This window comes from Aegilops tauschii, chromosome 6, assembly GCF_002575655.3.
Source record: "Aegilops tauschii subsp. strangulata cultivar AL8/78 chromosome 6, Aet v6.0, whole genome shotgun sequence".
NCBI classification, from domain to species: domain Eukaryota; kingdom Viridiplantae; phylum Streptophyta; class Magnoliopsida; order Poales; family Poaceae; genus Aegilops; species Aegilops tauschii.
In genome coordinates, this window is record NC_053040.3 from 13,456,515 (window position 1) to 13,473,762 (window position 17,248).

A 17,248-nucleotide genomic window follows, 5' to 3' on the forward strand; every position below is an offset into this window, starting at 1 on the left:
ATATAGAAATAGTATTTCACATATATCGCAATTATATCACATCCCACATATCACAAAAGTTCCCACATCATAGCAAAATCACCATTCCACAACATAGAGGAATATATGTTCTCAAGCTCAAGCACACATGCACAAGTTCTCAAGCACACACAAGGAAGAGTACAAGCACAGAAAGTCAACAAGCAAGAATTTCATAAGCATAATTGGGAGTTCACATGGTTTTGGATATCAGAGTGGGAACACCAGGAGGCGTCATTCGGCTTGCTTGCCCAACTCCAAGTGGAGCTACCGGCTCATCGTTCGACCCTTGCAATGAATTGAGATGTAAGCATTTGAGACAATAAAATTGAATGCATATGGCAAAGACGAAAATGGTTTGCACTCGCATATCTGGCACTGATTTGCCTTGGATAGCATGAAGATTGGTTACCGTCAGCTTTAGTGAAAAAGAAAACCAAGTAAAAAAAGAAAAATAAAAATAAAAACACATAAAATAGAAAAAACAAAGGGAGACAGAGAGAGCAACTAGTTGATGAGCGCTCTTTCGGGAACCTCCTAAAAATCACTTGCGGTGGGCTGAGAGGCGCTACTTGGCGCGCTCTCGGCCACCGCAACGTGTCGCGCTCCGGGCGCACCCTTCGGATTTTATTTTTTTATTATTTTTCCGCACGCGTTTTCAGCTTTTTAGATAGTTTTTTCTGGTTCTTTTGGCTTTCCAGTTTTCTACGGTGTTTCTTAGCTCTCCGAAAAACAAACATTCAAAAAAATTCTCATGAAAAAACACACTTTTTTTGCTTTTGTGAGAGACATTGTTTTGCTTTCCCGAGAGGCACGGTTTTGCTTCCGCAAGAGGTGCAGATGTGCCTCTCGAAAACGAAAAAAATGTGTTTTCCTTTTTTACTTCCGCGAGAGGCACGGTTTTGCTTCCGCGAGAGGCGCGGCCGTGCCTCTCGAAAACAAAAAAAACGAGTTTTCCTTTTTTTTCTTTAGCGAGAGGCACGGTTTACCTTCCGCGAGAGTTATGGTTTTGCTTTCTCAAGAGGCACGTCCGTGCCTCTCCTAAACAAAAAATAAATATGTTTTCTCTTTTCTTCCTCCACGGAAAGGCATGGTTTTGCTTCCGCGAGAGGCACGGTCGGAAACAGAAAAAAATGTATTTTCTCTCTTCTTTCTTTTCGTGAGTGGCACGGCTTTGCTTCCACCAGAGACATGGTTTTGCTTCCGCGAGAGGCACGACCGTGCCTCTTGGAAACAAAAAAAAACATTTTCTTTTTTTCTCCCGTCAGAGGCACGATTTTGCTTCCGCGAGAGACCCGAATTTGCTTCTCACCGCGAGAGGCACGGCCGTGCCTCTCGAAAACATCTTTCGGAAAGGAAAAATAAACATGCTCCCGGTTTGGTTTTTTCATCCATTTTTTTGTTAAAAAAATTCGTCAAAACCTATAAATATTGGATCTAGTTTTCTAGATCTCGACGCAAGGAATCCGACGGTGGAAACGATTCGAGATTTGGACGCATGGTTTAAGAGTTAAAACGTCTTGAATAACAGATCTACAAAAAAAAATGAAAACTGTTATGTTGTGACTAGTGGCACACATGTCGTGCGCCAGTTGTCGCAACCTGGGAGACAAGTGTGATCTTTGGAAGGAGTACTTCTCAATTCGTAATTCTGGGATAGAGAGGACTTGATCACAGAGTTGGTGGGCTTCGGGCCAGTAGCAAATTGACTGACTCAAATATAGGGTCCGTCAAAAGAAAAAACAAGCCTAGGGAGCGCCGGCGGCGTTTTGGTTCTTTCAACTTGTCCTTTATTTGCATTAGGTGTAGTGGAAAGTTTAGTCCCATCCCACTAGTGGAGAAAGAGTTGGACCTCTTTAAAAGGGATGTTCTTCCACTTGCTATTGGAGTTTGAGAATAGAAGAGGCTCTCGCGCACTCCTCCTCCGCCGCCCGCCTCGCCTCGTCGCGCGGCGCGGCGCGGCGGGAATGATCCGAGCTGAGCTCACACCAACGCGCTTATTTTTCCTGCGGTGTCTCCTAACCCTAGCCGCCACGAACAGATCACATCTGTTCCACACGCATGCCCACCGTCGTTCCTTCTGCTGCTGCTGTTGCCGGTGACTCCATCCCGTCCGCCGCGTGCACGATCGACGGGATAGCAGGTCTGCAAAACCCCTTCTCTCCGGTTCCTGTATGGGAGAGAGGCGGATAGGTTTTTGGGAAACGACTACGCGAGTGCTCGATGTTCGTCTACTTCCTCTATGTCCGCTTCGCCCTCATCATCACCATGTCTACCGACGCCGAACGTGCCGCCGCCGAGAAAGTTGAAGCCGACAAGAAGGCCGCCCAGGATGCTGCTGCCGCCACCACCGTCGCGGCCTCTGCATGGCCTACTGGAGGGTATAACTCGTTTATTCCGCTCCTATTGTTTTCTGTTTTCGCCATGCTAGCGTTTACGTAGATCTTTTTGTAATTAGCGTAGTATGTGCTTGCTTCACTGAATATCAGTATGCGTTTATTTGTGTCAATGCTATGGTAGTGATTTACTCATGGATTAAGTTAATCAAAAATTGCCTATTTAATTAGCAATGAACTCAGCGTGGATGCCAATTGTGAAGGGATTTTAATACGCTGAGCAGGCTTGACCCGTTCATGGCTTCTTCCCCCTGTTGTGGTACCTTGATTGCCGTCCGTAGAAGGTATGCACCCCGAACGACTCGTTCCACACGATTTGCCCAGCTCGTTCGATCGCCGTATCCGTATGCTTATATCATGCCAGTGCTGACCATTTTCTGCCGTCTGGACTATTTTCTTTCTGCTCAACCATTCTCAGTCCAGGACATGAAGAGAATAGCCCACACTCACCTCGCCGGCAGTGTCGCACTCTTCCTGCTGGCAGCTACCACCATTCCCTCGACGACGGTTGCCTTGGTGTCCTCCTCGGACGGCCAAGCCCTTCTGGCATGGAAGGCCAGCCTCGGCAACCCGACCGCGCTCTCCAACTGGTCCCAGGCCACATGGGCGTGCGCCTGGGATGGCATTGTCTGCTACCAGGAGCGCATCATCTATCTAAGGCTCGTGGGACGCGGTCTCTCTGGCGGGCTCGACACGCTCGACACTGCAGCGCTCCCCGACCTCGTCTCTCTGGACCTCAGTGGGAACAACCTCGGCGGCGCCATCCCAGCCAGCATCTCGGGGCTGAGGTCCCTCATAACACTCGACCTCAGCAGTAACAGGTTCAACGGTTCCATCCCACCACAGCTCGGCGACATGCCCTACCTTGCAGATATCCGGCTCTACAACAACAGCCTGGTCGGCGCCATCCTACACCAGCTCTGCAGGCGCCTCTCCCTGGTGGCACTGCACATCTCGAACAACCGGCTCACCGGGGAGCTTCCAGGCTGCTTGTGCGACTTGCAGTCTATGTGGTATATGGACTTGTCAAACAATCGGTTCGCAGGGAAGCTGCCGGACCGCTGGTGGAACTTGCGGGCTCTTGAGTTCATGGATCTATCCAACAACTCCTTTTCAGGTAAAATCCCTGCGGCTATGGCGAACCAGAGTTGCTCTCTTCGATCGCTTTACCTTGCTAGAAATGGCTTCTTCGGTGTCTTCCCGCCAGTCCTAATGAGTTGCAACTTGCTGGCCACCCTGGACATCGGGTATAATAGGTTTTTTGGTGCTATCCCTCCATGGATTGGGAGTCAAATTACATCCTTGAAAATTCTTAGCCTCAAATCAAACAACTTCACCGGAGAAATTCCTTCAGGATTATCACGGCTTTCGCAACTTCAGTTGCTCAACATAGCCAACAATAGCTTGACCGGCTCGATTCCTATAGCCTTCGGCAGCTTGACCTCAATGAGGAATCCACAAAATATTTCAAATACAGAACTACTCTACGGGACAAGATACAATGATAAACTCGTCATAATCTGGAAGGGTCAGGAGCAGATTTTCCAAAGAACAATCCGGTTATTAGCCGGTATGGATTTGTCGGGTAATCTGTTGTCTCAGTGTATCCCTACAGAGCTAACCAACCTTCGGGGCCTCCGGTTTCTGAACCTGTCAAGAAACAATCTGTCATGCGGCATCCCTAAAAACATTGGTAGTTTGACTTTTCTCGAGTCCCTTGATCTATCTTCTAATGAACTTGCTGGAGCAATTCCTCCAAGCATATCAAGCTTATTGGCGCTCGGCGCGTTGAATGTCTCGAACAATCATTTGTCGGGCAAGATACCCGCTCGGAGTCAGATGCAGACTCTGACCGACCCATCAATTTACTCCAACAATTCTGGACTATGTGGGTTTCCTATAGACATTCCGTGCACAAATGCTTCGCTTGCATCGGACAATAGAAATGGTAAAGAGGATGACTGCTAGATGTACTACTGTGTGATTGCTGGGGTAGTGTCTGGTTTTTGCTTGTGGTTTGGCATACTCTTTACATTTAAGACTTGGAGATGTGGTTTTGTCTCATTTGTTGATGGCATGCAACGTAAGTTTATCAAGAAGGTGTCAGATTAGTTGTGTACTTGTGTTCTCTATTTCATTATGCCAAGAGAGAATGTATGCATAGTTGTGTACAGAGTAATCTTTAAATAAAAAGATCACATTCGGGATCTAGTAAGATGCAATCAGTTTTAGCAAGATGTGGCATGTACATAACATTCCATGTATCTTTTGTGTGTGTGCAATGCAGCATATACGACAGGCTTGAAGTTACTCCCTCACAAAAAAAACTATGGGGAGAATATCATACGGAAACCAATATTCGGTGTAATCCGGTGAAAGTGATGATTTGAAGTATCAAAAAAATCTCAAAAAATTATGGGATTTTAAGAGGGTGATGTTCTACTGGCATGCAAAATTTCAAGTTCAAACACATCACAGGATATGAGCTATGAAAAAGACAAAATCAGTATTGAATAGTGTAGAACAGTAACGCCACTATTCATTGATGAATTTATCATTTTCATAACTGGCATCATGTAATGTGTTTTAAATTGAAATTTCATATGACAATAGAAAATCATCCTCTTAACATCCCTTAATTTATTCAGATTTCAATAGAACTTTTAAGCGTGGTTTCCACGAAGTTTTGTTTGAATGTTGGTTTTCGTATGATATTCTCCCCACAAGAAATTCTAGGCACATATCATACCAAAACTTTGGTTCTTTTGTTTTGCGACAAAACTACCAATCTATTCATCAACTGTCAAGGTAGTACAAAGAACAACCAGAAGTAAAAAATATATCCAGGTCCGTAGATCACCTAGTGACGACTACAAGCACTGGTTATTAGCCGGTATAGATTTTCGGGTAATATGTTGTCTCAGTGTATCCCTACAGAGCTAAACAACCATCGGGGCCTCCGGTTTCTGAACTCAGTAATCATGAACAAGATATAAGAAAATACTAACAGCACAATAATGATAATATCTCTTAGTAATTCATAAGTTGGGTCTATCCAACAACATTGTTTTGCCAACAATGTGTTCTCATTATTAATAGCATACATGTTGCTCCTAAGTATTCTCATGATCAGAAAAACAAGATCATCAATCAATACATGAGCTAGTTCTAGAGGCATGACTAGGGATCATCTTGGTGTTCATGTTTCCGCACAATCATTTGGTTTTCCTTCGAATCTCATATTCTAGAACCAATACAATTATAGTACAGAAACATAAACTAATAATGAACATGGAAATATAATAATATATTTATTATTGCGCTTAGGGCATATTTCCAACAGATATGTCAAGTACCTCCTTTTGTTGAGAGCTATTGTGTGTTCTCGGCCATGGAAGGATCTCTCAGCAAGCTCACCAACATTTGTCGTGTCATTTTGTTTTGCTGAGAGTTTCTCCCGGTGAAGTTCCGAGCCAGGAGCGCCTATTTCGTGCCACGTGTCATTTTTCCAGAGAACCGGTATTCTGCTCTCGGGTAGCTGGCTAGATTGCGTCGGTTTGGTCGCCTTTGCCGAGAGGTGTACTCAGTATCGCTATCTTTTCCGAGTGATGCACTAGGCAAATTTGTTTTCAATGTTTTTATAAATTTGGTTTCAATTATGCCTGCATCAAAAGATATATAGCAATAGTATTTCACATATATCGCAATTATATCACATCCCACATATCACAAAAGTTCCCACATCATAGCAAAATCACCATTCCACAACATAGAGGAATATATGTTCTCAAGCTCAAGCACACATGCACAAGTTCTCAAGCACACACAAGGAAGAGTACAAGCACAGAAAGTCAACAAGCAAGAATTTCATAAGCATAATTGGGAGTTCACATGGTTTTGGATATCAGAGTGGGAACACCAGGAGGCGTCATTCGGCTTGCTTGCCCAACTCCAAGTGGAGCTACCGGCTCATCGTTCGACCCTTGCAATGAATTGAGATGTAAGCATTTGAGACAATAAAATTGAATGCATATGGCAAAGACGAAAATGGTTTGCACTCGCATATCTGGCACTGATTTGCCTTGGATAGCATGAAGATTGGTTACCGTCAGCTTTAGTGAAAAAGAAAACCAAGTAAAAAAAGAAAAAGAAAAATAAAAACACATAAAATAGAAAAAACAAAGGGAGACAGAGAGAGCAACTAGTTGATGAGCGCTCTTTCGGGAACCTCCTAAAAATCACTTGCGGTGGGCTGAGAGGCGCTACTTGGCGCGCTCTCGGCCACCGCAACGTGTCGCGCTCCGGGCGCACCCTTCGGATTTTATTTTTTTTATTATTTTTCCGCACGCGTTTTCAGCTTTTTAGATAGTTTTTTCTGGTTCTTTTGGCTTTCCAGTTTTCTACGGTGTTTCTTAGCTCTCCGAAAAACAAACATTCAAAAAAATTCTCATGAAAAAACACACTTTTTTTGCTTTTGTGAGAGACATTGTTTTGCTTTCCCGAGAGGCACGGTTTTGCTTCCGCAAGAGGTGCAGATGTGCCTCTCGAAAACGAAAAAAATGTGTTTTCCTTTTTTACTTCCGCGAGAGGCACGGTTTTGCTTCCGCGAGAGGCGCGGCCGTGCCTCTCGAAAACAAAAAAAACGAGTTTTCCTTTTTTTTCTTTAGCGAGAGGCACGGTTTACCTTCCGCGAGAGTTATGGTTTTGCTTTCTCAAGAGGCACGTCCGTGCCTCTCCTAAACAAAAAATAAATATGTTTTCTCTTTTCTTCCTCCACGGAAAGGCATGGTTTTGCTTCCGCGAGAGGCACGGTCGGAAACAGAAAAAAATGTATTTTCTCTCTTCTTTCTTTTCGTGAGTGGCACGGCTTTGCTTCCACCAGAGACATGGTTTTGCTTCCGCGAGAGGCACGACCGTGCCTCTTGGAAACAAAAAAAAACATTTTCTTTTTTTCTCCCGTCAGAGGCACGATTTTGCTTCCGCGAGAGACCCGAATTTGCTTCTCACCGCGAGAGGCACGGCCGTGCCTCTCGAAAACATCTTTCGGAAAGGAAAAATAAACATGCTCCCGGTTTGGTTTTTTCATCCATTTTTTTGTTAAAAAAATTCGTCAAAACCTATAAATATTGGATCTAGTTTTCTAGATCTCGACGCAAGGAATCCGACGGTGGAAACGATTCGAGATTTGGACGCATGGTTTAAGAGTTAAAACGTCTTGAATAACAGATCTACAAAAAAAAATGAAAACTGTTATGTTGTGACTAGTGGCGCACATGTCGTGCGCCAGTTGTCGCAGCCTGGGAGACAAGTGTGATCTTTGGAAGGAGTACTTCTCAATTCGTAATTCTGGGATAGAGAGGACTTGATCACAGAGTTGGTGGGCTTCGGGCTAGTAGCAAATTGACTGACTCAAATATAGGGTCCGTCAAAAGAAAAAACAAGCCTAGGGAGCGCCGGCGGCGTTTTGGTTCTTTCAACTTGTCCTTTATTGGCATTAGGTGTAGTGGAAAGTTTAGTCCCATCCCACTAGTGGAGAAAGAGTTGGACCTCTTTAAAAGGGATGTTCTTCCACATGCTATTGGAGTTTGAGAATAGAAGAGGCTCTCGCGCACTCCTCCTCCGCCGCCCGCCTCGCCTCGTCGCGCGGCGCGGCGCGGCGGGAATGATCCGAGCTGAGCTCACACCAACGCGCTTATTTTTCCTGCGGTGTCTCCTAACCCTAGCCGCCACGAACAGATCACATCTGTTCCACACGCATGCCCACCGTCGTTCCTTCTGCTGCTGCTGTTGCCGGTGACTCCATCCCGTCCGCCGCGTGCACGATCGACGGGATAGCAGGTCTGCAAAACCCCTTCTCTCCGGTTCCTATATGGGAGAGAGGCGGATAGGTTTTTGGGAAACGACTACGCGAGTGCTCGATGTTCGTCTACTTCCTCTATGTCCGCTTCGCCCTCATCATCACCATGTCTACCGACGCCGAACGTGCCGCCGCCGAGAAAGTTGAAGCCGACAAGAAGGCCGCCCAGGATGCTGCTGCCGCCACCACCGTCGCGGCCTCTGCATGGCCTACTGGAGGGTATAACTCGTTTATTCCGCTCCTATTGTTTTCTGTTTTCGCCATGCTAGCGTTTACGTAGATCTTTTTGTAATTAGCGTAGTATGTGCTTGCTTCACTGAATATCAGTATGCGTTTATTTGTGTCAATGCTATGGTAGTGATTTACTCATGGATTAAGTTAATCAAAAATTGCCTATTTAATTAGCAATGAACTCAGCGTGGATGCCAATTGTGAAGGGATTTTAATACGCTGAGCAGGCTTGACCCGTTCATGGCTTCTTCCCCCTGTTGTGGTACCTTGATTGCCGTCCGTAGAAGGTATGCACCCCGAACGACTCGTTCCACACGATTTGCCCAGCTCGTTCGATCGCCGTATCCGTATGCTTATATCATGCCAGTGCTGACCATTTTCTGCCGTCTGGACTATTTTCTTTCTGCTCAACCATTCTCAGTCCAGGACATGAAGAGAATAGCCCACACTCACCTCGCCGGCAGTGTCGCACTCTTCCTGCTGGCAGCTACCACCATTCCCTCGACGACGGTTGCCTTGGTGTCCTCCTCGGACGGCCAAGCCCTTCTGGCATGGAAGGCCAGCCTCGGCAACCCGACCGCGCTCTCCAACTGGTCCCAGGCCACATGGGCGTGCGCCTGGGATGGCATTGTCTGCTACCAGGAGCGCATCATCTATCTAAGGCTCGTGGGACGCGGTCTCTCTGGCGGGCTCGACACGCTCGACACTGCAGCGCTCCCCGACCTCGTCTCTCTGGACCTCAGTGGGAACAACCTCGGCGGCGCCATCCCAGCCAGCATCTCGGGGCTGAGGTCCCTCATAACACTCGACCTCAGCAGTAACAGGTTCAACGGTTCCATCCCACCACAGCTCGGCGACATGCCCTACCTTGCAGATATCCGGCTCTACAACAACAGCCTGGTCGGCGCCATCCTACACCAGCTCTGCAGGCGCCTCTCCCTGGTGGCACTGCACATCTCGAACAACCGGCTCACCGGGGAGCTTCCAGGCTGCTTGGGCGACTTGCAGTCTATGTGGTATATGGACTTGTCAAACAATCGGTTCGCAGGGAAGCTGCCGGACCGCTGGTGGAACTTGCGGGCTCTTGAGTTCATGGATCTATCCAACAACTCCTTTTCAGGTAAAATCCCTGCGGCTATGGCGAACCAGAGTTGCTCTCTTCGATCGCTTTACCTTGCTAGAAATGGCTTCTTCGGTGTCTTCCCGCCAGTCCTAATGAGTTGCAACTTGCTGGCCACCCTGGACATCGGGTATAATAGGTGGTGCTATCCCTCCATGGATTGGGAGTCAAATTACATCCTTGAAAATTCTTAGCCTCAAATCAAACAACTTCACCGGAGAAATTCCTTCAGGATTATCACGGCTTTCGCAACTTCAGTTGCTCAACATAGCCAACAATAGCTTGACCGGCTCGATTCCTATAGCCTTCGGCAGCTTGACCTCAATGAGGAATCCACAAAATATTTCAAATACAGAACTACTCTACGGGACAAGATACAATGATAAACTCGTCATAATCTGGAAGGGTCAGGAGCAGATTTTCCAAAGAACAATCCGGTTATTAGCCGGTATGGATTTGTCGGGTAATCTGTTGTCTCAGTGTATCCCTACAGAGCTAACCAACCTTCGGGGCCTCCGGTTTCTGAACCTGTCAAGAAACAATCTGTCATGCGGCATCCCTAAAAACATTGGTAGTTTGACTTTTCTCGAGTCCCTTGATCTATCTTCTAATGAACTTGCTGGAGCAATTCCTCCAAGCATATCAAGCTTATTGGCGCTCGGCGCGTTGAATGTCTCAAACAATCATTTGTCGGGCAAGATACCCGCTCGGAGTCAGATGCAGACTCTGACCGACCCATCAATTTACTCCAACAATTCTGGACTATGTGGGTTTCCTATAGACATTCCGTGCACAAATGCTTCGCTTGCATCGGACAATAGAAATGGTAAAGAGGATGACTGCTAGATGTACTACTGTGTGATTGCTGGGGTAGTGTCTGGTTTTTGCTTGTGGTTTGGCATACTCTTTACATTTAAGACTTGGAGATGTGGTTTTGTCTCATTTGTTGATGGCATGCAACGTAAGTTTATCAAGAAGGTGTCAGATTAGTTGTGTACTTGTGTTCTCTATTTCATTATGCCAAGAGAGAATGTATGCATAGTTGTGTACAGAGTAATCTTTAAATAAAAAGATCACATTCGGGATCTAGTAAGATGCAATCAGTTTTAGCAAGATGTGGCATGTACATAACATTCCATGTATCTTTTGTGTGTGTGCAATGCAGCATATACGACAGGCTTGAAGTTACTCCCTCACAAAAAAAAACTATGGGGAGAATATCATACGGAAACCAATATTCGGTGTAATCCGGTGAAAGTGATGATTTGAAGTATCAAAAAAATCTCAAAAAATTATGGGATTTTAAGAGGGTGATGTTCTACTGGCATGCAAAATTTCAAGTTCAAACACATCACAGGATATGAGCTATGAAAAAGACAAAATCAGTATTGAATAGTGTAGAACAGTAACGCCACTATTCATTGATGAATTTATCTTTTTCATAACTGGCATCATGTAATGTGTTTTAAATTGAAATTTCATATGACAATAGAAAATCATCCTCTTAACATCCCTTAATTTATTCAGATTTCAATAGAACTTTTAAGCGTGGTTTCCACGAAGTTTTGTTTGAATGTTGGTTTTCGTATGATATTCTCCCCACAAGAAATACTAGGCACATATCATACCAAAACTTTGGTTCTTTTGTTTTGCGACAAAACTACCAATCTATTCATCAACTGTCAAGGTAGTACAAAGAACAACCAGAAGTAAAAAATATATCCAGGTCCGTAGATCACCTAGTGACGACTACAAGCACTGGTATTAGCCGGTATAGATTTTCGGGTAATATGTTGTCTCAGTGTATCCCTACAGAGCTAAACAACCATCGGGGCCTCCGGTTTCTGAACTCAGTAATCATGAACAAGATATAAGAAAATACTAACAGCACAATAATGATAATATCTCTTAGTAATTCATAAGTTGGGTCTATCCAACAACATTGTTTTGCCAACAATGTGTTCTCATTATTAATAGCATACATGTTGCTCCTAAGTATTCTCATGATCAGAAAAACAAGATCATCAATCAATACATGAGCTAGTTCTAGAGGCATGACTAGGGATCATCTTGGTGTTCATGTTTCCGCACATGCATTTGGTTTTCCTTCGAATCTCATATTCTAGAACCAATACAATTATAGTACAGAAACATAAACTAATAATGAACATGGAAATATAATAATATATTTATTATTGCCCTTAGGGCATATTTCCAACAGATATGTCAAGTACCTCCTTTTGTTGAGAGCTATTGTGTGTTCTCGGCCATGGAAGGATCTCTCAGCAAGCTCACCAACATTTGTCGTGTCATTTTGTTTTGCTGAGAGTTTCTCCCGGTGAAGTTCCGAGCCAGGAGCGCCTATTTCGTGCCACGTGTCATTTTTCCAGAGAACCGGTATTCTGCTCTCGGGTAGCTGGCTAGATTGCGTCGGTTTGGTCGCCTTTGCCGAGAGGTGTACTCAGTATCGCTATCTTTTCCGAGTGATGCACTAGGCAAATTTGTTTTCAATGTTTTTATAAATTTGGTTTCAATTATGCCTGCATCAAAAGATATATAGCAATAGTATTTCACATATATCGCAATTATATCACATCCCACATATCACAAAAGTTCCCACATCATAGCAAAATCACCATTCCACAACATAGAGGAATATATGTTCTCAAGCTCAAGCACACATGCACAAGTTCTCAAGCACACACAAGGAAGAGTACAAGCACAGAAAGTCAACAAGCAAGAATTTCATAAGCATAATTGGGAGTTCACATGGTTTTGGATATCAGAGTGGGAACACCAGGAGGCGTCATTCGGCTTGCTTGCCCAACTCCAAGTGGAGCTACCGGCTCATCGTTCGACCCTTGCAATGAATTGAGATGTAAGCATTTGAGACAATAAAATTGAATGCATATGGCAAAGACGAAAATGGTTTGCACTCACATATCTGGCACTGATTTGCCTTGGATAGCATGAAGATTGGTTACCGTCAGCTTTAGTGAAAAAGAAAACCAAGTAAAAAAAGAAAAAGAAAAAATAAAAACACATAAAATAGAAAAAACAAAGGGAGACAGAGAGAGCAACTAGTTGATGAGCGCTCTTTCGGGAACCTCCTAAAAATCACTTGCGGTGGGCTGAGAGGCGCTACTTGGCGTGCTCTCGGCCACCGCAACGTGTCGCGCTCCGGGCGCACCCTTCGGATTTTATTATTTTTATTATTTTTCCGCACGCGTTTTCAGCTTTTTAGATAGTTTTTTCTGGTTCTTTTGGCTTTCCAGTTTTCTACGGTGTTTCTTAGCTCTCCGAAAAACAAACATTCAAAAAAATTCTCATGAAAAAACACACTTTTTTTGCTTTTGTGAGAGACATTGTTTTGCTTTCCCGAGAGGCACGGTTTTGCTTCCGCAAGAGGTGCAGATGTGCCTCTCGAAAACGAAAAAAATGTGTTTTCCTTTTTTACTTCCGCGAGAGGCACGGTTTTGCTTCCGCGAGAGGCGCGGCCGTGCCTCTCGAAAACAAAAAAAACGAGTTTTCCTTTTTTTTTCTTTAGCGAGAGGCACGGTTTACCTTCCGCGAGAGTCATGGTTTTGCTTTCTCAAGAGGCACGTCCGTGCCTCTCCTAAACAAAAAATAAATATGTTTTCTCTTTTCTTCCTCCACGGAAAGGCATGGTTTTGCTTCCGCGAGAGGCACGGTCGGAAACAGAAAAAAATGTATTTTCTCTCTTCTTTCTTTTCGTGAGTGGCACGGCTTTGCTTCCACCAGAGACATGGTTTTGCTTCCGCGAGAGGCACGACCGTGCCTCTTGGAAACAAAAAAAAACATTTTCTTTTTTTCTCCCGTCAGAGGCACGATTTTGCTTCCGCGAGAGACCCGAATTTGCTTCTCACCGCGAGAGGCACGGCCGTGCCTCTCGAAAACATCTTTCGGAAAGGAAAAATAAACATGCTCCCGGTTTGGTTTTTTCATCCATTTTTTTGTTAAAAAAATTCGTCAAAACCTATAAATATTGGATCTAGTTTTCTAGATCTCGACGCAAGGAATCCGACGGTGGAAACGATTCGAGATTTGGACGCATGGTTTAAGAGTTAAAACGTCTTGAATAACAGATCTACAAAAAAAAATGAAAACTGTCATGTTGTGACTAGTGGCGCACATGTCGTGCGCCAGTTGTCGCAACCTGGGAGACAAGTGTGATCTTTGGAAGGAGTACTTCTCAATTCGTAATTCTGGGATAGAGAGGACTTGATCACAGAGTTGGTGGGCTTCGGGCCAGTAGCAAATTGACTGACTCAAATATAGGGTCCGTCAAAAGAAAAAACAAGCCTAGGGAGCGCCGGCGGCGTTTTGGTTCTTTCAACTTGTCCTTTATTGGCATTAGGTGTAGTGGAAAGTTTAGTCCCATCCCACTAGTGGAGAAAGAGTTGGACCTCTTTAAAAGGGATGTTCTTCCACATGCTATTGGAGTTTGAGAATAGAAGAGGCTCTCGCGCACTCCTCCTCCGCCGCCCGCCTCGCCTCGTCGCGCGGCGCGGCGCGGCGGGAATGATCCGAGCTGAGCTCACACCAACGCGCTTATTTTTCCTGCGGTGTCTCCTAACCCTAGCCGCCACGAACAGATCACATCTGTTCCACACGCATGCCCACCGTCGTTCCTTCTGCTGCTGCTGTTGCCGGTGACTCCATCCCGTCCGCCGCGTGCACGATCGACGGGATAGCAGGTCTGCAAAACCCCTTCTCTCCGGTTCCTGTATGGGAGAGAGGCGGATAGGTTTTTGGGAAACGACTACGCGAGTGCTCGATGTTCGTCTACTTCCTCTATGTCCGCTTCGCCCTCATCATCACCATGTCTACCGACGCCGAACGTGCCGCCGCCGAGAAAGTTGAAGCCGACAAGAAGGCCGCCCAGGATGCTGCTGCCGCCACCACCGTCGCGGCCTCTGCATGGCCTACTGGAGGGTATAACTCGTTTATTCCGCTCCTATTGTTTTCTGTTTTCGCCATGCTAGCGTTTACGTAGATCTTTTTGTAATTAGCGTAGTATGTGCTTGCTTCACTGAATATCAGTATGCGTTTATTTGTGTCAATGCTATGGTAGTGATTTACTCATGGATTAAGTTAATCAAAAATTGCCTATTTAATTAGCAATGAACTCAGCGTGGATGCCAATTGTGAAGGGATTTTAATACGCTGAGCAGGCTTGACCCGTTCATGGCTTCTTCCCCCTGTTGTGGTACCTTGATTGCCGTCCGTAGAAGGTATGCACCCCGAACGACTCGTTCCACACGATTTGCCCAGCTCGTTCGATCGCCGTATCCGTATGCTTATATCATGCCAGTGCTGACCATTTTCTGCCGTCTGGACTATTTTCTTTCTGCTCAACCATTCTCAGTCCAGGACATGAAGAGAATAGCCCACACTCACCTCGCCGGCAGTGTCGCACTCTTCCTGCTGGCAGCTACCACCATTCCCTCGACGACGGTTGCCTTGGTGTCCTCCTCGGACGGCCAAGCCCTTCTGGCATGGAAGGCCAGCCTCGGCAACCCGACCGCGCTCTCCAACTGGTCCCAGGCCACATGGGCGTGCGCCTGGGATGGCATTGTCTGCTACCAGGAGCGCATCATCTATCTAAGGCTCGTGGGACGCGGTCTCTCTGGCGGGCTCGACACGCTCGACACTGCAGCGCTCCCCGACCTCGTCTCTCTGGACCTCAGTGGGAACAACCTCGGCGGCGCCATCCCAGCCAGCATCTCGGGGCTGAGGTCCCTCATAACACTCGACCTCAGCAGTAACAGGTTCAACGGTTCCATCCCACCACAGCTCGGCGACATGCCCTACCTTGCAGATATCCGGCTCTACAACAACAGCCTGGTCGGCGCCATCCTACACCAGCTCTGCAGGCGCCTCTCCCTGGTGGCACTGCACATCTCGAACAACCGGCTCACCGGGGAGCTTCCAGGCTGCTTGTGCGACTTGCAGTCTATGTGGTATATGGACTTGTCAAACAATCGGTTCGCAGGGAAGCTGCCGGACCGCTGGTGGAACTTGCGGGCTCTTGAGTTCATGGATCTATCCAACAACTCCTTTTCAGGTAAAATCCCTGCGGCTATGGCGAACCAGAGTTGCTCTCTTCGATCGCTTTACCTTGCTAGAAATGGCTTCTTCGGTGTCTTCCCGCCAGTCCTAATGAGTTGCAACTTGCTGGCCACCCTGGACATCGGGTATAATAGGTTTTTTGGTGCTATCCCTCCATGGATTGGGAGTCAAATTACATCCTTGAAAATTCTTAGCCTCAAATCAAACAACTTCACCGGAGAAATTCCTTCAGGATTATCACGGCTTTCGCAACTTCAGTTGCTCAACATAGCCAACAATAGCTTGACCGGCTCGATTCCTATAGCCTTCGGCAGCTTGACCTCAATGAGGAATCCACAAAATATTTCAAATACAGAACTACTCTACGGGACAAGATACAATGATAAACTCGTCATAATCTGGAAGGGTCAGGAGCAGATTTTCCAAAGAACAATCCGGTTATTAGCCGGTATGGATTTGTCGGGTAATCTGTTGTCTCAGTGTATCCCTACAGAGCTAACCAACCTTCGGGGCCTCCGGTTTCTGAACCTGTCAAGAAACAATCTGTCATGCGGCATCCCTAAAAACATTGGTAGTTTGACTTTTCTCGAGTCCCTTGATCTATCTTCTAATGAACTTGCTGGAGCAATTCCTCCAAGCATATCAAGCTTATTGGCGCTCGGCGCGTTGAATGTCTCGAACAATCATTTGTCGGGCAAGATACCCGCTCGGAGTCAGATGCAGACTCTGACCGACCCATCAATTTACTCCAACAATTCTGGACTATGTGGGTTTCCTATAGACATTCCGTGCACAAATGCTTCGCTTGCATCGGACAATAGAAATGGTAAAGAGGATGACTGCTAGATGTACTACTGTGTGATTGCTGGGGTAGTGTCTGGTTTTTGCTTGTGGTTTGGCATACTCTTTACATTTAAGACTTGGAGATGTGGTTTTGTCTCATTTGTTGATGGCATGCAACGTAAGTTTATCAAGAAGGTGTCAGATTAGTTGTGTACTTGTGTTCTCTATTTCATTATGCCAAGAGAGAATGTATGCATAGTTGTGTACAGAGTAATCTTTAAATAAAAAGATCACATTTGGGATCTAGTAAGATGCAATCAGTTTTAGCAAGATGTGGCATGTACATAACATTCCATGTATCTTTTGTGTGTGTGCAATGCAGCATATACGACAGGCTTGAAGTTACTCCCTCACAAAAAAAACTATGGGGAGAATATCATACGGAAACCAATATTCGGTGTAATCCGGTGAAAGTGATGATTTGAAGTATCAAAAAAATCTCAAAAAATTATGGGATTTTAAGAGGGTGATGTTCTACTGGCATGCAAAATTTCAAGTTCAAACACATCACAGGATATGAGCTATGAAAAAGACAAAATCAGTATTGAATAGTGTAGAACAGTAACGCCACTATTCATTGATGAATTTATCATTTTCATAACTGGCATCATGTAATGTGTTTTAAATTGAAATTTCATATGACAATAGAAAATCATCCACTTAACATCCCTTAATTTATTCAGATTTCAA

General features: G+C 45.5%; 2 protein-coding genes and 1 pseudogene across 2 annotated transcripts; all 3 read left to right on the plus strand.

Moving 5' to 3' along the window:
* Nucleotides 1-2,088: 2,088 nt before the first annotated feature.
* Nucleotides 2,089-4,736, plus strand: LOC141025483 (uncharacterized). The gene has a single exon (XM_073500829.1). The coding sequence runs from the start codon at nucleotides 2,652-2,654 to the stop codon at nucleotides 4,380-4,382; it is 1,731 nt and encodes a 576-aa protein (XP_073356930.1). The 5' UTR covers nucleotides 2,089-2,651; the 3' UTR covers nucleotides 4,383-4,736.
* Nucleotides 4,737-8,333: 3,597 nt separating this feature from the next.
* LOC141025485 (uncharacterized) lies at nucleotides 8,334-11,357 on the plus strand (annotated as a pseudogene).
* Nucleotides 11,358-14,164: 2,807 nt separating this feature from the next.
* LOC141025486 (uncharacterized) lies at nucleotides 14,165-16,898 on the plus strand. The gene has a single exon (XM_073500830.1). It carries the CDS (start codon nucleotides 14,831-14,833, stop codon nucleotides 16,559-16,561), a length of 1,731 nt encoding a protein of 576 aa, XP_073356931.1. The 5' UTR covers nucleotides 14,165-14,830; the 3' UTR covers nucleotides 16,562-16,898.
* Nucleotides 16,899-17,248: the final 350 nt, after the last annotated feature.

Bases quoted from the DNA above. Each gene is read 5' to 3' on its own strand.
- LOC141025483 (XM_073500829.1), top strand. From the start codon at position 2,652: ATGGCTTCTTCCCCCTGTTGTGGTACCTTGATTGCCGTCCGTAGAAGG.
- LOC141025486 (XM_073500830.1), top strand. From the start codon at position 14,831: ATGGCTTCTTCCCCCTGTTGTGGTACCTTGATTGCCGTCCGTAGAAGG.